Below are 23022 nucleotides of genomic sequence, written 5' to 3' on the forward strand. Positions count from 1 at the left end.
AAGTTTTTGTGTGCTTTAAACCTCCTGCCTCCGTTTGTGTCCTATCTCGCCCGTAAACACATTTATAACAAAAAAAAACAACAACATCTGCAGTAAATACCTCGCCGTTTGACCATTTCACTCTGTATTGTGTTTGACTCAGTTCCTGAAAAAAAAAAAAAAAAAAAAAAATCAACACCGACCATTTTCTTTTTCATTTCAGCCCTCATCAGGTTTTAGTGCCTAAACCAGCACCTGGTGTGTATATAAACTCTGGGATCAATGAACCAAATACATTTTCAGATTTCAAATTACACATCGGACATTGAATGAACCGTGAAACACAGCTGACTATGAATCATCGGTCGCTCTTACGACCTCGGTGTCTGTCCGTCTGCGGTTCTGCACACAAACAGAACTCTTGATTCTGGACTTACAGCGTCGGTCGGTCGCGGCGGCACACGAGCTGCTGCCTCGGGTCTCTCTGGGTCATTTCTTTTTCCCTGTGAACGCAGTTCATTTTAAAACCCACTTATGTGCCAACACGGCAAACACATGATAAACTCAATGACAGAGTTAAGGAAAGGTTTGGGTTTATTACCTCTGCAGGCTTTGGAGGAGGTTTGGGCTGTAAACGGAGAAGAGAACAAAAGACGCTGTGAGAGCCGAGTGTGTTTTAACAGCGGCGACGCTTCAATACAGGAAATTTAGTTTTAGTAACATCGATTCATTCTCAGTCACTCAGAATAAAAACCAGCAGCTGCTCTGCTGTTTTACAGATAAACGCTTAGAATAAACTATGAATATTAATAAATACGCTTAAATGTGTGTTGAGGGTTGAGATGCATCAACATTTCTTTGAGCTCTGCATATTGTGTCAGATCTTTTTAAATCGCTGCTCTGAGCCGGGAAGCGTGTTGTGCTACGGTGAATTTTCATGTACTGTCTTTTCGATATTGATTGGGGTTTTTTTCTTGATAACTTTTAAATTGTAACATCAAACAAACGTTAATCTGGTGAAGCTACACTAAATGGAACTGACGGGAGAAATCTTGCAGCACTTTTGACTCGTCCTCAACACACGTGATTATATTACAGTACTGTGCAAAGGACTAATTTCTTATCCATCTTGTAGTACCATCAGGGAGACGTCTGATTGTCCCAAATTTATTCTGCAGCTTGACGACAAGCTTAAACAGATGTCCAGGATCACAAAGGACCATCTAAGAAGAGAAAGGAGTCGAGCAACAGATTTTTTTGGTCCCCCCAGAGTCCTTCGGATTACAGAGTATGAAGAGAGAAGACGCTGAGACGAATAAATCCACAGACGAACTGTGTAAATTCTTCAAGCTGTTTGGAAAAGCCAACCAGCCCAAAAACTGGGCAACAACTGCTGTTTTACTGAAGTTTGCATGAAATTAACTGATGAAAAGAAACTTTTCATGGGCTCAGTGCTGCCTAATATGTTATAGGACGGCATGGATGATATTTGAGAGGTTGTTTATATTGAGACTGCGCTGTGCATTATTTCTGCGGGGTTTTTTTGTGTGTTCGCTGTAAATTTTCTCACCGGCTTTGGTTTCTTTTTGACTTCTGGCTTCATCATACACGCCTCCATGCTGCCAGCTGGAGAGACACAAAGACATAAAGGGTTAAACGGGACCCGTCACAGGTTTGTGCTGGTTTGTGATGAGAGCATGGCCTCTTCTTTAAATGCCTCTTTGAATGCCAACTGCAGCAGCAGCAGTAAAAAAAAATGTAATCAAATTAACTTCCACCAATCAGCAGACATAACAGGAAAAATCACAACTTTTCCAGGGCAGTTTTTACAACATACTAATAGAATATATGTCTTATTTTAGCTATTGACAAATAGTATACAGCTGATATAGTATTTACTTTATGCGAGCCAAAATTTATGCACTATTGGATGAATAAAAATAATTAAATTACTTTTACTAGATCCCCAGTAGACTTCTTTACCAAGATTTGTCTTCAGGATTTTCGGCTCTTGTTTGTTTATTATATTCTCTAGCTTTTCCAACAGTTTTGGAAAATTTTACCCAGATTTGTTAATAATAATAATAATGCAAAATAATTCTGTGAAATTGCATATTTTTGATTGTAAAACATACGTTTTGCTGTACCAAACATGTGCACCTAAGCCTTCCACAAACTGGTTAAAAACACCGGTTAATATTCATGAGTGACGTACAGTAATTATACTAAATAAATATATTATATAAATACATACCAAAAATTACCATAAACCTGTAGAAAAAAAAAATAGTGTATATGACAGCTTACGCCAACATCACTGACCAGAGACCGACAACAAAATGGTGAAACGCTTGAGTATTAATAGTGAAAATAAAAACAGTTATAGTTGTCACTTTCACTTAGAAAGTGACATTTCCAGCAGCATGTTTGTTGTCTTACAGTTTGTCCTGATAACGTTTCTTATTATTAGCATTCACGCTAAAAAAAAAAAAAAAAAAAAAACCTAGCTATCACTTGACAGCAACTCGGTAACCGGACGAATAATTAATGATGATGAAACGTCGTCAAAATTGTCCACAAAAAAAAAAAAATTAAACCCCCGTTGATGTCAAGAGTGAGCGGTTTCACCTACCGGAGGTTTGGAGACACTTTGGGACCTAATTTGTAGAGAATGACGTCCAAACGGAGCGGACGGCTCCTTCGCTGTCGACAGATTTCCAGGAGTTTTTAAAACTTCAACACCCTCACCAACAACATCTGCACGCACGACGCGTTCATGAACTCCCCCAAAAGCTCCGACATCACAGCTTCAAGTCCGCCTCACTCTCCCCGACGGATTTTGTTCTGTTTTTTTTTTTCAATGCAAAATAAAAGACACTAATAATGTCTAAAAAATTAACAAGTGACATTTTTTTCCTATTGTCATCATAAAAATATTTGTATGTAATATATTATATATTATCACAGATTATTTGTCTGCATGGTTCACTTACTTTTCATTCATTCATTTATAATATTTTGTACCTACTTTAATTCTACATTTTATATATTCTTCTACTTTTATTTCGGCATGTATGTCTACTTAATATAAGAGCTGCAACATTTCGTCAATTAATCGATTAGTTGATCAACAGAAAATCAATTGCCCACTATTTTTGATGATTAATTGTTTTGAGTAATTTCTTTTTTTCTTTTTTTTTTTTTAATGGAAAAATGCAAACATTTTCTGATTCCAGCATCTTGAAAGTAAATATTTTCCAGTTCCTTTAGTACCCTGTGATAATAAACTCTATTCTTCTGATGGGGCCTGTTGGTCGGGACAAAACAAGACATTAAATGTCAACAAACAATAATATACTGGTCAGTCTCAGTTGTTGATGCAGCTCCACTTTTACATGTCAACTAACCATGAACTCTACTTGTCCCTCTCATATTCACGTTTCTAGAGTGTATTCACCTTTAGATTGAGTAATAGGACTATCTCCCGACACCACCCAAACGCGACATCATTCACCACTCAGGTTGAACAAAGCATCTTACACAAAACAGGTCACACCCTGAGAGCTTCTCTGCCACAAAACCTCACAGAGAAATTAAAGAGAATTTCCTGCCACAAAAAAACCTCAGCCACCAAACCTCTATAAGAAAACTGTTCCAGTCTCTCACCTGTTTTTTTTTTTTTTTTGCGGACAAAGAGGATGCAGGATCTGAAGTCTTTTGTCTCCTCACTGGTTTCTGGCTGTTGACTCACCTGGGAAAGGGGCGTGGCCAGTGTGTGGGTTACCTGTATCTGTGGAAAGCGGTGTGACTCTGACTCATCAGTTTCACAAGTGTGGAGAACATGTAAAAATAAATCCAAGACGTGATGAGAGCGGCTCCAAAATAGAAAATATAAATATGTAGCAATCATGTTTGGCAGAAGTCCAAAACATATAAAGAGGGCTGCAGGTCTGCACTGATTATGTGTAAGAGATACTGAGGAGATTTTTATATTTACAATATATTTACAATCTACAGAGAAAGTCCATTTATTTATTTTTTTTAAACTAATAACAGATTTAAAAGCTGAACATCTTTTTCCAGATTGGATTATTTTCTCACCCTGCTGCAGTGACATAAAGTGTACGCAAAGTTCAGCACATCGTGTCATCACTGTCGGGCGAGGTCACAAACCGGGAAACGAAACTCGTCTTAAGACAATCGAAGAGCTCCCAAATTCCTTTTAGACGGTCCCAAATAAATGTTGTCATGGGAGCTATGACCAAGGAAAGGAAAAATATAAACGTAACAGCAAAACTTTTGATAATAAAAGTTACCTCCTGAGCAAATTTGTGATAAAACACTGGTCAAATATTCTGTAAGAACAAGATCAGTAAATTATAATGTGTAGCCTGTTTCCAATGTGAATATTAATAAATGAGATAAAACAAAATCACAATAAAATTCTGATTAATTGCAATACTGAACTAATAATGTCAAAAACCAAAGGATCAACATTGTCCACACATTCTGTTGCATCATCAAGGACAAGATCCTGGACATCCAGACATCAGCACACTTCACCTACATTAATTATTGAAATCTCTGAAGAAAAGCAAACAGTGCAGAAGAACACTTCAAACAAGTTTATCTTGATTACTAGCCGAGTAAATATCCACATAGCGGTTTGTCTTGTGGGTGGAAGGAAATTAAGTGTTTGTCCTTTTTAAAAGACTTTACAAAAAAGCCCAGACTGAAAGATGAATTTTTTTCCACCGGCCTTTAATTATATATTTAGATTTATTACACACGGACAGAATATTGCACGTAAAAGGTTTCATTGAATTAACAACTCTGCCCTCAACAAAAATGAAAAATAAATATGAATTTCATCAAACAGACCTCAGGCTGGTTTTTGTCACTCCAGTCATCAAACGGGGAAATCTTACACCTGGTGAGCTGAAATATATCATCATCTGAGAGATGAGACGATTAAAAACCAAAATCCATCTTTGTAGTGGTCTTGACAGGAATGACATTTTCATTTTTTTGCCGTATTAATTGAGCTCAAGTAAGCTTTCATGATTTTTCTCCCCCTCATGTTGTTCACATGTAGCGTGAATTGCACGAGTTCATGAATTCAAACTTGTGGAGTGTTTACTAAGTGGACGTATACCTCATATAAAACGAGCTTTGTCCAAAAAGCTCTATTAATCACACAGACTTTAGCAGCTACAACAACATTTATACCCAGAAACGGTTGGCCGAGCTAACGTTAGCCTGCTAATATGTGAGCAGTTTAACATTTTAAATGGGGGACAGGAAAGAGTTAATATGAAAACATGGTTCACAAAAGCTTAATCAGATAGTTCCAGATAGGAAATTAGATTTTACTTCCTGTTTACACGGCTGATTGCTTTTGGCTCGAGCAACCTGACAACCATCAGACTACCTCCACAACATCTCAGACTTTCCTTAGTTGTTAATTGAGCAGAATCTTTTGAATCACTTACGTTAATAAAGAAACCAACTCAAGGAAAGTTTTTACGCCCAAACTTGGATTTTACAAACAACTAGTCTGGTTCTTACTCATCATAGTTTTGGCGTTTTATTTGTTCTTTTAGTAAAAAAAAAAATCTAAAGACAAAACCAATTGCCGTCATTCTTCAAAATGAGACCAATAATATTGAGAAAACATCACCCATCAGATTGAAACCTCAAGAAGAGGATGCGGAAAGGATTTTCACTGCAGACCTGAAAGCCATCAAAAACAACAACATCAGGACACAGACTAACGCCAGACAGCAGCATAATTTAATTCTAAAGCATTATAAATAATAAAGGCACCTGATCGTCCCTCTGAGTATAAAGAATCTCTACACCAGGTCAGAGTTTCAATATGAACCAATATAATCTGAGGAAAGTCTAACCAACACTTTAAACTGTAAAGTCTAGGAGATACTTATTGCACCTATTTCTTTGATAAATCTAAAATGTTACTATCCAAATACATGATTTAGTTAAACCTCAACAAACATGGCAGTTTTGCACAATGACCGAAATGCCAGAGAAGCAGAAATGATACAAAATCTACTGGAAAAGCTGAGTTCCTCCCAGCGTAGTGTAAATGTTGAGTAGGTTTGAGGAAGTCAGTTCCCCGATGGAAAGGTTTCGATATTCTACTTTCTCTTTCTCCTTTTTAGACATTCAAAATGCGCCTGATTGTACTTTTTCTTTTTAAGAAATTGGCACTAACCGTCTCATAAGATGCCAACAGCGCATGCTGGCGTGTCGGGCCAGAACTTTTTGTGCACGGGGGGAACTGGGATCCTGACAACGCTTCAATCTTTCCTATAAAACCTCAACAATAAAGTGCTGATTAAGTCTTTTCCCAGTTGTTATGTGTCAAACATATTCTCGGTTCTCGTAGTCCTTTTTGATGGCTTTTTTAATGCGGTCGATTTCGTCTTCCTCTGAACTGTCGTCCTTGTCTTCTTTCTCTTTCTTGTAACTGTCCGAAGCTTCCGTTGGGTCGCCCGCGTCGTTTTCCGGCGCCGTGGACTGCAGCTCATCTCGGATGCTGTTGAGCTCCACCAGACCGTCGTGCAGCTGCGTGGCCACGTCCCTGATTTTGGCAGCGAACTCGGACTTCGCCCCTTTCTTGAGTTCTTTGGAGTCTTTGGCCACGAAGTAGATGTCCATGCCGACGAAGAGTCCGGTGAGCACGCCGGTGGCCATACTGGCGATCTGGACCGCCCTGGCCGCCGTGCTGCCGGCCACGTTGGCGATCTGCACCACGCGCATGATCTCGTTGGCGTTGATGAGGATGGCCTTTCCCGCCATGGCGCCGTCTTCGTAGAATCTACTGTTGAGCTCGGGGAAGTCCTGGTTGTACGCGTTTTTCTTCAGCCGGAGCAGGTCGAACCTGCGCAGGTTCTCGATCCCCTGTTTGATGAACTTCAGGCACTTGTTGAGGTCCAACATCTTCTCCTGGTAGTCCTCCACAATCTTCTCCACCTTCTTGCGGTCCATGGAGTTGTTGACCTGGTTGGAGATGCCGGCGCCCGCCGATGTCAGTCCGCCTGCCGTGGCGACGCCCAATCCCACCGCTGTCACAATCAGAGAGGTTCCAAAGGTGACCGGAGCCAGAGCGAGGCCGGCGATGGTGGCGACGCCCCCGATGGCGCTGGTGGAGCCGCCGGTGATTTGAGCGATCTTGGTCTTCTTGTTGAACTTGTCCAGGCTGTCGGCAATGGCGTTGAGGTTGATGACGTGTTGCCAGAGGGCCTCGGCGCGCTCCGAGAACAGCTTGTTGAAGACGCGGATGCCCTTCTGCACTTTCTCTGCAGTCACAGCGAACGCACTGAGGAGAAATTTGAGGGGTAAATACACAATTAAGTCGGCATCAAAAGGCCATCTTGTATCATGTTAGTCGTGGTTGTATTTTCTCAAGTTTTGAGATTTCCAGCTAAAAAATTCTGCCTCTTCTCCAATAAAATGGAGACCAGTAAAATTTGGGCTGGGGTTCAAAGTATCGAGGAATTGCATTTAAAAAGTGGCAATCAGTCTTTCTAACAGAAGGCATCTAACAACATCCTGATTATTCTGGATAATCCAGACATGTTTCTACTCTCTACTTCGGAAATCCACCCAAAAAAACCAGGAAACTTGACCAGATGATTATTAGTGGTGTTGTTTCTGGGAGACTGAATGAAGAGACCAGAAACAAGATTAAAAATAGTAAAACGTGATTTTTCTAGTTGAACGTTCACTTACTTGGCCTCTTCTTTTTCTGTCATGTCCTCATCTTGAGGCGTGTCTTCCCACGCTGACAAAATAAAAGCAATAAAGAATGATTTCTCATCGCGTTACATGCATTACACGGCCAAAAGTATGTGGACACCAGAACTTTACAACCACATGTGACTTTGATTTGTGAAGAACGAGCATTAATCTGCAGCTATAACATGAGTGAGGTCGAACTCTGACGCCAGGAAACAAAGACTGGTTCGCAGTCTGTGTCCCAGTTCATCCCAAAGACATTCGATGGGTTCGTTGCATCAGCCCGTCCTTTACCCAAACCATGAAAAACGGCACACTGCAGTATTAAAACAGGGGTGTCCGCATACTTTTGCTCATATACAGTATTGTAAGTGGTTCAAAATTCATCTCTCGAGTCCAAAAACCGAAAAAAAAAAAAAAAAAAGTGTAAAACATTTTGTGTGCAACTTACGCTCCACCGTGTTCCACCAGTCCATAAGATCCTCCACATCCTGAAACACCACAACATTTGTATGGGATTACATGATTGTTTCCTAAACATTAAAGCAGCAGATCGTACTAAAATTTCAATATGTTTACATATTTTTTTCCTCAGAAACAAACCTGACTGCCTTGAGGCTGTGCAGGATCAATACGGAAGTCCTCCAGCCGGTCAAACAAGGACCTGTTTCCACCTTCATTCTGAGACAACAGAAATAATACAGTTTAAAATTCCTATATCAACATCAGGATTATTTTCAAGCAGACTAAAGTCTTGAGTGTAGATGAAGTGCACAGGATATGAGCGAGTCTGAGACATACACACAGTGGAAGAATTGAAATCAACTTATCAAGCGTTTTCTCAGTTTCACTTTTAACACGCCTTATGTTCAGATAAAAGAGGGGGAAGTGCTGGTGAAAAGGGATTCTGTGTCTACTGGCTTCTTTCTGTTGTATTTGCAGAAGTAAAGAAAAAAAAGGAAAACAAAAAAGGCCCAAAACCTTCCATGGACTCTTTTGAAAAAAGGAAGCAGAGAAACAAGTCTGGGCACATTTGCAGATTCAATCTCGTCCCATCTTCCAACGCCGAGGACATGTTCGAACACCGTGCGGCGGTGTGGGGGTGGGTCTCATGTCCATAAGGGGAAAGGAAAGAAAAACAACAACACATGTTGGCGAGAACAGTTTCTGCTGGGAGCTGAGCGGACGCCCTGGAGACAAAAATGAGTCTGTGGGTTGGAGGAGGGGAGGGTCAGGTGACTGAAACGGACCTTTTGTCATCCTGAAACGAAATGAGTAAGACTGCAGCGCGTCAATCTGCTGGACAAACACGCTGACAGAGACCGAGCGAGAGGAGGTTGAAGGACGTCTTCAGTTTTAAAAGCTGGATGTGTGTAAGAGGCGACCGGAGAAGAGAGAGAAAGAAACGCAACTTCAAAACTTCAAAACGTTGAATTTTCCGTACCTCTGCTGTGTTGCCTTCGGCTTCGTCTTGCACATTCCTCTGTGTAGCTTTGGTCTGAAACCAATGAACACACACACACACACACAAATACACAGTTAAAGGCATCGGAATATTAATATGAATTTTAATATTGATCTCAAGGTCGAAGTGGGGAAAAAAAATAATAAGGGCAAACTATATTTTTCTTTGGTCTTCAGCAGCTCCGTGACGAGCTCAGTGATTCGCTCATAAAATAGGAGTAGGATGTGCTGGGAATTTCAGGTATGCGGACTTACTCACCTTGCCAAACTAACAAGGCAGGACTGCGTGAAACATACAAAACAGGTGATAAAACTTAAAAACACCCCAAAAAGGAAATGAGCAAAGAAGCACAACAAAAGCTGTGAATGGGTCACAAAGACAGATTTAAATGACGAGTCCGACCAACGAGATCATGAGATTTCAACCCAACCGAATGCCACCAGAAGCAAATTAAAAAAAATTTGTTTTGTTTGTTAACACCCCTGATGGGTCTTTTGTCAGCAGAAAAGGCTCCAGAGTAATTTAATAGAAATATCCTCATCTGATTATCATTATTAGGATGAAGTTGAACATTCAGGCTGTGTTGTTTTAACAAACTGGTTTTGTCCACACAAGAGGAAACAACTTTGAACACATCACATGTTTGAATGTTACCTTGACCCGAGGCATGAAGGGATTATGTCTCTTGGGTTTCTTGACTTTGGTCTAAAAAGAAAAACCAAAAAGAAGAGGATTAGTGGGTTACTTTGAGGTCAAAGACTGAAATAGTCCTTCTGCAGTAATTATAGTTAAATTAACTTTTCTTCCTGACAACTATCAAACCAAAAAGCAGTTCGAGAACAAAGGGAGCAGATGGATTTTAGCTAACGGACCTCCTCTGTTTTCTCCTTGCCGTCCTCTTCTTTCTTTTCCTCTGTGGATAAAGACTCGTCATCCTCTTTGAGCCCTTCATCATCAGACGGAGCCTGAAGAAGAAATCCCACAGTAAAGTCTCAACATTTTCATGAAATAAATAGTTATTTGTTTATGTTTTGAATTATGCACAATATAACATAAACCCAGTTCATGTAGGCTGTCATGTACCTTCACTGCAGCTCGTGTCATAAATGGATTGGCGTGCTTCGGTTTTTTCACCTTGGTCTGTAGGAAAACAAAAAAAGAGAAGGACACATTGACAAAGTGTGAGGTGACAGAGCAGCAAGAACCAGAAGAACTGCATTTCATTCCAGCCGTTGGTGATTTGTGTTTGAATGAAAGAACAAAATCTGGGCAGGAAATGTGCTTTAATCACTCTAAGATTTTAAAAAAAACAACAACACCACTTTAAAAACCTTCACAAGCTGCAGCTTTAATGACCAACTCATACTGCACAGCAAACAGTGTTCACACATTTAAAATTCTAGTTTCAAAGCTGCTTATGATAGAAAATATATCTCGAGTTTGAATATTTCACTCAGGAAACATAAACATGATAACGTTTTGATAAAAGAACATGATGCAGAATATAAAACACTGACAGACAGTGTGAAATAAGGATTTTAACAACACGAAGAGCTGCTTAAGGAGAAACGCAGCGTAGTATTTGAAATTTGAAATTCCTATGTGACTAATGATGAAGATGAGATAGTAGCCTGAAGGTACAACATGTATTTTGCGTGACAGTGGCACGAAACACCTGCTAAGAAGGAAACAGGAACTAGAAAAGTTAGATGTGCCACTTTGTGTTTGTTTTCACCTGCAGGTAACAGATGAGGGTTCATACCACACCATGAGGATTTAAACACTGATGGAAGAACAGTACTTTTGTTGTTGGTGTGGCTGAAACTAAAACTGAGGATGAGAAGTGAAACGTGTTTGATGACCAGATAAGACTCACCGCTCTGCTCTCTGCTGGATTCATCTCATCACCGTCTTTAGTTGCAGCAGATTCGTCCTCTTTGACGTCTTCGTCACCCAACTGGCTCTGCTGCAAATGAATGACATAATTAATGTTCTGCACGATGATATTTTGAGTCACGTTCAGCCAAATTATTGCAGCAATATTCAGTTTAAAAATCTGACCATGCCTATGCCGGCAAATAAAACTGATCAGGCAGCTTCAAGCTTCCTCGTGACATTTGAATAAGTCTCATGTTGGACAATCATTTGTCTTCTTTCTGATGTCACAAAACCCTGCTTGTTTATTCATGTGTTAAACTGAGACTTAAGATAAGCACAAAGTGTTCAAAGCTGGATGTACATCAGTCTGCAGAATGAATGGAAAACATCAGAAAACTATTTTTAACACATTTCTGACCAGTGGGGAACTTTTATTTTGAAGTTTTATCTTATTTTGTAGCCGCAGTCAAAAATAAACCTCCATCATAGCCAATATCGGATATTTAGCAGTCAATACTCGTCTAAAATATCAGAAAAGCCTTCTATCAGTCTGAGCCTTGTACTGTGAGCACACGTCAGTACCTGAAACCACAACAGTGTCCGACGACCCGAGGACTCGAGGTGCAGCTTCGATACACAAACTGATGCAATCAGCCGCTATTCTCTGAACACATATAGCTCAGCTCCTCGGACGGTTTCTCTTTTCTCTCTCTGCTCATGTCCCTCTTCTCCCGCAGACATTAAAATTCGTATCCAAAAAAAACCCGTCAACCTAAATGATTCTTTCCCGTCAACGCATTAAAACTTTAACCCTTTTTGATTCTTTTAAAAGCGAAGTTTGTAGATTTATGGCTGACTAAGATTTATTTGGATTTATTTAATGCAATAATGATTTAATTTTATATTCTAACTTGAGCAAAATAAACCTCCACGGACAACAGGAAGATGTATCATTGTGTAAATCTGTGAACTGTACCTTATTATCCTCGGTTCGTCTCGGTTTCACTTTGTCGTGTGCGGACGTCCCCCTCATCTCCTGCAGAACAGAACAAAAAGTCAGACGTCTCAGAGGCCTCGCGTCACCGAGCGGCAGATTGTGTTTGACTCAACCTCGGCTCGTCTGGTCAGGACCGGCGGCGTTTCACTTCTGTCCTTCCTTTCTCGCTGGATCTTGTTACTTTTGACCTGACAAGGACACACAGAGAGTCACTGAGAGTACCGGAGCGGGAGGACGGGGGAGGACGGGGGAGGTCTGACAACCAGGAGGATGTGGTGGAGGGACGGAAGAGGAGGAGCGCGAGCCGGGAGGGTATTTTGGACAGAAGTTGATCAGCTCTGTGTCGATGTGTGTCGGATGTGTGTGTGTGTGTGTGTGTGTGTGTGTGTGTGTGTGTGTGTGGTCACTGATGACTCACGAGCGATGCAATAAATAGACTGACCGGCTTTGGCTTCTCTTCCACGTGCTTCTCGTTCTCCTTGAGTGTCTCCTTGTCTTCAGTGTCTTTCTGAAATAAGGGCAACAAATATTAGCTTTTAAAATCAGATTACTTGTGCAGTGTTTAAAGGACCATAGCAGAATTGTTTAAATGCTTTTTTGGGGGGTTTTCAGATGTAGTTTATCTACCCTTCTATGTCAGCCATTGATTTCCATTAAATCAATATGGCAGAAAAATCATGTGACTCTCTACTGAAACTCGCTTGAGTTGTGTTATTGAAAGAAAGAAAAAACATATTATCTGCTTTAAGCTGCAAAAAAAACAAAAAACATAGATTTTCACTCTGTACTGAAATGAATGGAAGCCAATGGTTGTCTAGAAGGATAGAAAAAAACTGCGCTTTTTTAGTCAATCAGTATAACATGTAAAACCACTGTGAGTATGCAGCACATCGTCACGACTAAAATGAACCAAAAACCAACAGAGATGACCGGCATCATCACTGTCACAGTCCCATCACCACCACCCGTCCTCACCACCACCTCCGCCATCACCAAACACACTCGACAGCATAGTTACTTTATTGGCTGAGCGGAAAGGATTCAGTTTGGACATGGCTTGGACCATGGTGTTCTGAGAGGGAGGGCACATCACCAGAAACATTTCAGATTTGAACCTGCTTTATTTTTTCTCGTATTCCTCCTCATATAGTTCAGTTTTGTGATTAGCATTGGGAACCTCTGGAGGCCTTGGGGGAGGGGGTTCAAGCAAGCGGCCATCGTCACCCGTTGGTTTGTGAGCTGCCGTTATAAAGCATCAAGAGCAGATTTCCCCCGTCGCCATCTTTCTATTTTGAAGCCAGAAATGACCATATTTGGACGAGCTGGGGAGGAGCAAGGAGTCTCACTTGATCTGATTGGGAAACCCAAAAGTCCATCTACAGCAGGAAACCTGACTGCACCACAGGCCTGTCACTCAAACAGACACGCCCCCCAAACATACAGCCTAATGGGATTATCTTCAAATGGACCATCAGAAAACTAATGAGAAGGAGCGACTTTAGCGAATGACACCATAATGACTCTCAGAGAAAATGTATTGGCTTTGCATTTCAAGAGAGAAGTTGAGTGGGAGTCTATAGAGCCAGAGGCTTTTTTTTGGAGCCACCCTCTGGTGGCCCTCAGTGGTATTGCAGTTTGAAGCACTTACACATCGGCCTCATTTGTCAGAACCGGAAGCTACGTCCACTTTTCAATACAGTCTATGGGTTCAAGCTCTGACCACAAGCAGTGTTACAGCAGGTTTGGGTTGAGTCGGGGACCTTTGTTGCCCTCTCTCTCTCTCCCCAGTCATTTTCTTTTACACTTCCTACTGCGATATCGTTTCCACCCTGACCCAGTTTTTTTTTGTCTTTCCTGGTTTGTGCAAAACAAGTCTGCAAGAGGAGCTTATCATAGAAATTTGAAACTTTCCTGTTGAGATTTAAAAACTTGGAGGTATAACTCTCTCAACAGCACCAGGCAGGACGAGTCAGGCTGGACTGCAGATGGAGCCTGTGGGGAAGCTGATCAGAAACTTAAACCTGACTCAGGACTTTTCTCTTTTTAAAGAGAATAAAATCACTTCACAAAACCTCTTATTCACACATTCACACGCAAGACTTTTCACTGCTGATTGCATGAATAGAAAGCAGCGAGCTTCTCCCTGAACGATAACAATATAGAAGTTCTTCCCCTCAATGTGGAAAGTGTCGAGTGAATAAAACAACATCATTTTCACAGTGAAACAGGAACAAGTGAAGTAAGTTGAAGCACCTGTTTGTTGCCTGCTGACTTCCCGCTGCTCTCAGCTTGACCCTCGTCGTCCGAGTCTGTCTGCTTCTCATGCTGCAATGAGCAGACGGAATTCATCCCATGAATGAAGCTGTTTGATTTCTTACAATGATTCTTTTTTTGTTTGTCACTGATCAGAAAGAAATAATCACAAAGCGTGACATGAATATGACGCAGCATTTGCTGAGAGAGAAAATAACCTGAGACGAGGAGGCGAAAGGATTCTTCAGGATCTTCGCTGCTATTCCGCCCTGACAAGAGAATTCAGAGCGGCTCAGGTTACAAGCTTTTCATCATCTCGTGTATATGATGTTGATGCAGGTCAAACGTAGAGTAAACCTCATCACTTACCTTTGAAGGCTTCTCCATGAGATTCTCGCTGCTGGAGAGTTCACTATCCAGCGACAAATCATCCTGAACAGAAGGAAACAGCATATAAAGTTGGAGTATAACGGAAAAAAAAAAAGACTCAAGTGTTGTATTTTGCCTCCGATAGCCACGGCCGGGTTTTTGGTTTGTCCGTCCGTCCGCTTCCTGTGAACGTGATATCTCGACAATACTTTGAGGGAATTTCTTCAAACTTGGAAACATTTTTTTATTTAATACCGAGGATGAACTGATTCGATTTTTTTTTGGGAGGCCGAAGGTCAAATGTCAAGGTCACTGTGACCGCTTTTCTGCACATTCACGTGAACGTTGTATCTCAGCAACGACTCGTTGAATTTTGAATTTTCATGTGATACAATCGTTCACTCGGCCTCACGGATGAACTGCAATAGAGTTTGGTGGTCAAAGCGGTGAAAGTTTGTCTCATCCGTTTGTACGGTTCTTGTGAAATCGATATCTCGAGGGCGCTTTGAGGCTCTTCAAACTAGCGAAGGGTCACATCTGTTTCCCCCAATATGAACTTGATATCTCAGGAACAGCTCGAGGAAATCGCTATGAAATGTGGCATAAACAGGCGTGTATACTACAACTCGAGTGGCTAGCGGAGGCGTACGACCTCCAGGTGGTCGTTCCAGTTCTGAAATGAATTTAACAGGCACTTTATGAAACGGCTTCAGGTTACGATTAGTGAGGGAATTCTGGGCAACACCGATAGTAAATGTGTGTGGAGTGAAACGTGAGCAGGGTGTCAGCATTCATTAATCTGTGAAGTCATACAGGTCTTAAAGCAGCGCTGTGTGTTTCTTATAGCTCGGTATTCACAGTGTCTCCAGGTTGCAGCCATGCAGGAGACCTAAACTACCCTGAAAATGTCAGTTTGAAAGTACAAGAAACAGATAAATGGGCAATTTAATTAATTGATTTTGAATTCTTAATTTGTGTCACACTGAAACTTCTGGAAGTGGCGTGTTGGTTCTTAGTTATTTGTCATAATCCTCTCCCTCATCTTGGACTGATACTATGAAGCATTACTGACTCTCTGGAGCATCTTACCTGAGACTGAAATTTGGCCCCTTTTTTTCTGAACACACCAAAGATTCCTCCTTTCTCCTGAGAAAAACAACACGCAGCCAGCATTTATTATGTTGTATTTATTTCGTGATGTGATTATTGTTATTCTGTCAATTGAGGATGAAGGCGGCAGCTTAAAAAAAAACAAAAAAAACTCACCTTTGTGTGGTTCTCAGACAGATTGTCGTTGCTGCCGGAGAGCTCGCTGGGTGCAGACAAATCATCCTGAAGAGAAAAATGTAGAAAAATGTTATTCACCTGCTTTACGCACTTAACAGTAGTGAGCTGCAACGATACTCCACATCTCTAACCTGAGATTGTGTCTTCGCTCCAAAGGGTTTTGGGGATTTTTTAAACATCCCACTGAACATCCCTCCTGACTCCTGGAGGAAAAAACAAAGTCACGATAAAACAGTTTGAGAACATTTCAGGAAAGTTTCAGATTACAGTTGGACAGACATGGATTTCACACAGGAGCCTGTGTTATCATTCAAATCCTTGATACATGCAGGGTCACCTTAATAACTTTGTATTTGTTTTCTTGTTGCTTTTTGTTTGAAAATTGATGATGAAACTAGCTGTAGATGGAAGAAGCAGCTTTTACAAACCTCACCTTTGTATTGCTGTTGACAGAAAGATTGTCGGTGCTGTCTGAGAGCTCGCTGCCTGCAGACAAATCATCCTGAAGGCCAGAAACAAATTCAACAATTCATATTTATATCAGTAGAAGTAAAAAGTAAAAGTGCGAACAGTGAGATGAACAACAAATACCTGAGATTGTGTCCTCGCTCCAAAAGGCTTTGGGGACTTTTTGAACATCCCACTAAAGATCCCTCCTGACTCCTGAAGATCAAAGAAGTCACAATTCATTGCAACAGTGGAAGAGAATTTACTAAAGCACTTCTTTTTTAAGCAGTTTTTATAAATAAAACAAAAATCAGTTCCTTTATATTTTGAACTGCTGGAACAGCGATTTACTGCTCCACATATTTGCCAGCATTTCTTCCAAATCACTGATGCATGGATGTTTATCTTGACAGCCGGTTACAGAAACATCGCATGACTTTGTATTTTGTTTTGTTTGTGTTTGTTTATCGTTGTTTCTAGTTTCAAAGTTGATGATGAAACTAGTTGCAGCTGGAGGAAGCAGCTTTTACAAACCTCACCTTCGTGTTGCTGGTGACGGACAGGCTGTCGGTGCTGTCTGAGAGCTCGCTGCCTGCAGACAAATCATCCTGAAGGCCAGAAACAAATTCAACAATTCATATTTATATCAGTAGAAGTAAAAAGTAAAAGTGCGAACAGTGAGATGAACAACAAATACCTGAGATTGTGTCCTCGCTCCAAAAGGCTTTGGGGACTTTTTGAACATCCCACCAAAGATCCCTCCTGACTCCTGAAGGTCAAAGAAGTCATATAAAAATTAATTAATTGCAACAGTGGAAGAGAATTTACCAAAGCACTTCTTTTTTAAGCAGTTTTTATAAATAAAACAAAAATCAGTTCCTTTATATTTTGAACTGCTGGAACAGCGATTTACTGCTCCACATATTTGCCAGCATTTCTTCCAAATCACTGATGCATGGATGTTTACCTCGACAGCCGGTTACAGAAACATCGCATGACTTTGTATTTTGTTTTGTTTGTGTTTGTTTATCATTGTTTCTAGTTTCAAAGTTGATGATGAAACTAGTTGCAGCTGGAGAAAGCAGCTTTTACAAACCTCACCTTCGTGTTGCTGGTGACGGACAGATTGTCGGTGCTGCCTGAGAGCTCGCTGCCTGCAGACAAATCCTCCTGAAGGCCAGAAAAAAAAAAAGTCCTTCAACAACTATTATTTATACCAACAGAGGTAAAAGTGTGAGTGTTTAGTTGCACAACAAATACCTGAGATTGTGTCCGCGCTCCAAAAGGCTTTGAGGATTTTTTAAACATCCCACTGAACATCCCTCCTGACTCCTGGAGGTCAGAAAAGTCACAATTTACAATTAAAATAAAACAAAAACAGTTCCTTTGTATTTTGAACTGGAGCAGCCATCCGATGGACAGGCAGCGATTTACTGCTCCACATGTTTGCCAGCAGTTCCTCCAAATAGCTGATGCATGCAGGTTTTCACTTTAACAAACGCACACAAAACAAAAATTGTCCATTCAGTGATTCAAACTCAACGCAGCTGCTGGGGGTCAAAATCACCAACATACTGCAGGCGAACACTCGGAAAGCTGTCTTTTACTGGAATTTGTATAAATAAATGTGTTCTCCACTTTTAGTTTTAGTCACTGCAGTTAAATACGCTGAAGTTCAGGATAGATTTAAAGGAAAATGGAGATAATTTAGTTTACAGCTTATATTTGTCAACGAATCAAAACTCGCTCAATTCATTGTTGATTTTTTTTGTAGGTCTAACTGACAGTAAATTAAATATTTTTGGGTTACATAGTGTCGCTCAAACAAAACAAGCTTTCAGAGTTTTCTGACTTTTAACAGGCAAAACCCAGAGTCAGTTAATCAAGAAAATAATCTGCTGAGAAATTTAATTTAATTGTTAGTTGCAACTCTAACGTAGTTGACTGATAGACATTATTTACTATACTGGAATTCAAAAAGATTGATAAATCTGATCATGTTTATTTAAAATGGAAATCGTGCTGTAAATGTCACATTAAGTCTCATCTATATCGCTTGATTTCATTTGTTTGTCAATTTCTGCATTGCATTATTTCTTGCACTTTTTCTTTAAGCTGTGATCTCGGAGTTGTTTTGTTCTTAAAGAACAAGTGCTTCTTTGTGATTTGGTTTTTTTTTTTGCTCAATTGACCATTTAATGATGAATCTCACCTTCGTGTTGGCGTTCTCAGACAGACTGTCGTTACTGTCCGAGAGCTCCAGAAGATCCTGAAGCACACAAGACGATTTGTCAGACTTTTACTAAACTGAAACAATACCTGTATATTTCACATTTCAGGCATCGGTTGTTTCTCTCTGGTGATCTTTCATTGGATGGATGACACCTAAGAGAGGATAATGTTTCACCTGTGAAGGCCTGCGGGCGTGTCCTGGTCGAGGAGATCGTTTCAGTATCCCACCGAACACACCTGATTTATTCTGAAGAGAAAAAGTAGAGAGTTCAGTTTAAAAATCCTAAAACAACTTATTTGTGTAGGAAAAAGAGAAATATAACAAAGCAGAACTCACCTTTGATGACTTGTTGTCTGTTAAACTGTCACTACTGGCAGATAGTTCAGGGTTTTGTGACGTCATGGTGGCCTGTTAACATGCAAAATAAGTCGAATAACTCACTGAAATTTAAATATATGTTAAAGTTCATGTGATGGTGACCCACATTTCTTTTGAGGTGCAACATACACAGGTTAGAGTTTTCAGACTAATTACTAAAAATGTATAATAAAATGAATAAAAACATGTATTTGTTAAAAATTAAAGCAACCTGATGAATGCCTTACTTCCCCTGTGACTTCAAGTGACCTCTGACCTCTCTACACATGTGGCACTTACATAGGCCGGTGATAAAGGCTGATTAATTTCATAATTGATTAATCTGTTTCAATTCAGCTAACTGTTTTGTTTATACTTCATCAGGAAATAGTTCAAATTGCCAAGAATTTCCCAGAGTGCCTTTAAGTTGCTTCTCCAATCAACAGCCAAAGATGTTCAAGTCATATAAAACCGAGAACAGCAGGAAATCCTCACATTTATGAAGCTCGTACTGGATAATGTTTCACATTTGTATTGACTAATAATTTGGTGATCAAAAAAGTGATGACCGATTCAGTTTTAGTTAAATTAGTTGCATTTTTTAAGATATAAAAAAACAAGACGTACAGCACATTAAAGACGTCACCACAAACCTGTGTCTGACCCTCTTTGTCAGATTTGGTCATCTTCTTAAACATTCCTTTAAACACTCCTCCTTTGTCCTGAAATAATAATAAATAATAATGATAATAACAATAATAATAATAACATCATTTTAGATGCTAAAAAAAACCACTGAGGATATTTATCAGGAATTATCAAACACAACCCCGAGAAACCTCCTGCTCACCTTGGTGTTGTTGTTGTCGGTCAGACTGTCTTCGCTCTTTGAAAGTTCACTGCTGACTGATAAACTGTCCTGTAAAAATGTTAAAATAAAGCTTCTGTGTGAACGTATGCTGTTAAATATTGTAGATTTTTATAGTTGAGCGATTACTCTGATCTTATTGATCTGCATATCAGCAGTGTGATTGCATTTAAAGTAAGGCTGGGAAAAATATTTATATGATATCAATATGATATATATAGTTATATAAGGCCATATATCTTAAGAGTTTGGATATTGTAAAATCATGACATGGCATACTTGTTGTCTATTCCTGGTTTTAAAAGCTGAATTAAAGTAAATTGATGTCATACTCTTAACAGGATGTTGAAATATTGACGTATTTGGTAATTATGTTATTTAATTTTTATATTTTTAAGGCGGGCAGTAGTGAGGATGAATATTATGGATAAAATAAAAAAAAGATAATTTAGTACAACCATCAAGTTTAAATTGTCTCTACATTTTGTGGCAATCCAGTTTTGCAGATCTAAAAAAAACTTGCACCGGACTTAATAACTTCATACAAGCATGAATACTGAAGGAATACCTACGTCGGCTTATTTTACAGGTTTAAAGTAAAGTTATCATATTAAAGGTAGAACTTCACCTGCGCTTGGACAGACGGCTCTGCAGACTTGGAGGATCTCTTGAGCATCCCACCGAATAACGCTGCTTTTTGCTGAACGAGAAGCAAAGAAGAGACAAACACTTAAGAAATACATTCAAATCTTAACAAAATGATGCATCTCAAGCAAACACTGCCATGATATGAAGCTGCCTCTCAGGTCGCAGCTCTGCTGTCTGGACTGAAGCGTGAAAATATGCTGAACGTGTTTGAGAATCCATTCCTGATTTTAAGGATGTCACGATGTATTTTCACGTTCACTTCTCCGAGTCCAGCTTCGTGTTCAAATTTCAAGTCTGGACTTTAAGCTGGTTTCATGTCTGGACTTGAACTCGATTACAATTAAAAACAAAATTTAAAAAAGTGATTGTTATGTTTATAACTCATGGAGGATTCATCATATTGAATATTTGCAAGGAAGGAGAAGGAGACACCACACCAGTGGTTCACAGTGTTTTCTGGCTTCTGATCCCTAAAATTTATCAACTGTTTACCAGCCGCAACAATGGCGACAGCAGAAGATACAGCAGAGTGTATAACATAAGTATAACATAAGCATGTGACAACACTGTCTTTGAAATCAAAATGTTTTTTAAGTCTGAATGAGTAAAACTGACTATATTTAACAAGAAAAAAGCTAAATATGTGACAAATGTCTCACAAAACAAATCAATTTCATGCAGCAGATACATTATTTCTCTTTCTGTTCATTTTGTTTAACATCGCGACCCTTTAGATCCATCTTGAGACCCACTGAGGTGCCAAGACCCCCAGATTTGGACACCACTACGCAAAGCATCAAACATAACAGGCTATTAATCCTCCAATAAAAATATAAGCACTATGAGATAAAAGATAATAAAAGACAACATAACAAAAAATTACACCTTCGAAAGTGGATTTAGATGAGATTAGTATGTTGTTGTTGTTTTTTTTTTTATATATAAATAAGAAATTTTAAAGTGTGTAGAGAATCTGAAAGACAACTGTCCTTTCGTGAGATTTGTAATTAAAAAAAAATTAATGTAAAGCTTTATCCATCGTTCTGTATTTTTGTGCTGTGGGGGGTTAATGGGGCCCCAGTGGTACATGTTTGCCCCGGGGCGGCCTGGCAGAATGATCCGGCCATGTTCATTCAAATTAATGCTTAAACTCTGAGATTTAACCTCTCAAGTCGTTGTCAAAGTCAAATTTTAAAAACAGAAAATGTGCAGCTATCCATGGACTGCATTGCGTTTTCAGTGAGAGCTGGAGTGAGAAAAGTGCAAAAATAATCGTTATTAAGTGACTTTAGGTTGAAAAATCAAACCTTATAAACAGTGAAGTTAGTTCAAGTTACTCACAGCGACGCTTCCTCCTCCTCCGTCACAGTCCAGATCCAAATCCAGGTGATCGTACCGGTCCTGTCAAACATTTCACGTGACTTTATAAAATACATTTACTTTATTTTTAGTCGACATTTCTGCGGCAAACTTCCGTCTGTCAGCCGTTATTTAAAATAAATTAAACCGTGAACTCACCATTTAGAAAAGCTTGTTTAATGTTCCGTTGTTTCTCTGGTTAACCGACGTTAGAAAAAAATATAAATAATAAACGTCCTCAGTTCGGGTTTGTGTCCTTCTCGTGTCGACCCGATCTGTTGTTTTCACTCGCTGAGCTGCGTACTTCAGGAACCTCCCTGCTCTTCTGAAAAAATAAATTAAAAAAAAGGAAAAAGAAACATGGTCTGAGACTTCCCACAAGTCTGAGTTTTCATGAGGCGGACAACTCCGAAACTGGCGGATCCAGTTTTGTTGTGGTCTACCTGCCTGCTGTGGTCCTGGAGAGGGAGTGTCTGCCCCACCTGGGGAGATCGCCCTTGTGCTGCGTTCAAGTGCTGCTCGGAAACTCCTGTTATCCAAATGCAGAAATCCATACTGTGCTTACTAAGATGACAAAGAATGAGTTAAAAGAAAAATTGCAGTTTTGCTCGGTCCCTTGCATGCCATGTACAAACCCGAAACTCGTGTGGCTTTCCTTTAGAGGGACTTGTCTTCCTTAGGAGGTCTTATCCTCAGTGAACCACCCTTACAGGGATTCGCTCTTCGTGAAGGGCCTTATTAAGGGGACTCGCTCTCAAGTAAACCGTGAACCATGTGTGATAACTGAGCGGGGCTCGAACCCGTGTCCTCATGAGGCCGTTTCTTCGGCGCCGGAGGACGAGACGCGGCAGGAGAAAAAGTTTTAAGGAGTTCACTCAGAGCTTCCAGCGACTCAACCGACAATCTGGTTAACTCAACAGGTAAAAGATTCTACTTCACCAAGGTTGCTATCAATGGTTCAGATTCCACCTTGGCCTGCTGATGGTGACTCAACTTGAAGTTGAAATGTTTGGAGAAATTGAAAAAGCTTTGCAGACACTGCACATTAAAGGAAGATATTTAATATCACTGCAGACCCCCTTGAAAACACGTATATCTACTATCCAAAGAATGTCTGCGGC

At 40.0% G+C, this 23022-nt stretch overlaps 2 protein-coding genes across 9 annotated transcripts in view; both read right to left on the reverse strand.

Annotated features, from left to right (window-relative positions):
* The window catches only part of LOC138193915 (calponin homology domain-containing protein DDB_G0272472-like), a 27548-nt gene extending 24668 nt beyond the window's left edge, over nucleotides 1–2880 (reverse strand). For 3 of the 6 annotated variants that reach the window (XM_069142222.1, XM_069142220.1, XM_069142219.1), the window contains exons 1-5: nucleotides 2612–2880; nucleotides 1550–1605; nucleotides 581–607; nucleotides 417–482; nucleotides 101–145 (exon numbers count right to left, since the gene is read on the reverse strand). In XM_069142222.1, coding sequence (XP_068998323.1) covers nucleotides 101–145; nucleotides 417–482; nucleotides 581–607; nucleotides 1550–1597 — 186 coding nt within the window. In that variant the 5' untranslated portion in view covers nucleotides 1598–1605; nucleotides 2612–2880. The remainder of the gene's footprint in view (nucleotides 1–100; nucleotides 146–416; nucleotides 483–580; nucleotides 608–1549; nucleotides 1606–2611) is intronic. The other 3 variants (XM_069142223.1, XM_069142224.1, XM_069142221.1) reach the window with 3 other exon arrangements.
* Nucleotides 2881–4212: 1332 nt separating this feature from the next.
* Nucleotides 4213–22329, reverse strand: LOC138193916 (protein starmaker-like). 3 transcript variants are annotated; one of them, XM_069142227.1, is made up of 33 exons: nucleotides 22061–22329; nucleotides 21884–21943; nucleotides 20523–20594; nucleotides 19877–19945; nucleotides 19680–19748; nucleotides 19006–19077; nucleotides 18844–18915; nucleotides 18649–18705; nucleotides 17697–17768; nucleotides 17538–17606; nucleotides 17134–17205; nucleotides 16976–17044; nucleotides 16581–16652; nucleotides 16423–16491; nucleotides 16121–16192; nucleotides 15969–16034; nucleotides 15792–15848; nucleotides 14703–14765; nucleotides 14552–14602; nucleotides 14334–14405; nucleotides 13099–13152; nucleotides 12523–12588; nucleotides 12194–12268; nucleotides 12060–12119; nucleotides 11082–11168; nucleotides 10289–10345; nucleotides 10078–10170; nucleotides 9860–9910; nucleotides 9185–9238; nucleotides 8344–8421; nucleotides 8192–8231; nucleotides 7735–7786; nucleotides 4213–7321 (listed from the first exon to the last, which is right to left on the reverse strand). In XM_069142227.1, the coding sequence occupies exons 1-33, from the start codon at nucleotides 22061–22063 to the stop codon at nucleotides 6364–6366; spliced, it is 3003 nt and encodes a 1000-aa protein (XP_068998328.1). In that variant the 5' UTR covers nucleotides 22064–22329; the 3' UTR covers nucleotides 4213–6363. The 3 variants fall into 3 exon arrangements, with proteins under 3 accessions (XP_068998328.1, XP_068998327.1, XP_068998329.1); XM_069142226.1 differs by having other exon boundaries at nucleotides 11082–11171; XM_069142228.1 differs by lacking the exon at nucleotides 13099–13152 and having other exon boundaries at nucleotides 11082–11171.
* Between the last annotated feature and the right edge of the window lie 693 nt (nucleotides 22330–23022).

Source organism: Embiotoca jacksoni, unplaced genomic scaffold, assembly GCF_022577435.1.
Source record: "Embiotoca jacksoni isolate LCO1_2020_lvr unplaced genomic scaffold, fEmbJac1.0.p SCAF_99, whole genome shotgun sequence".
NCBI classification, from domain to species: Eukaryota; Metazoa; Chordata; class Actinopteri; family Embiotocidae; genus Embiotoca; species Embiotoca jacksoni.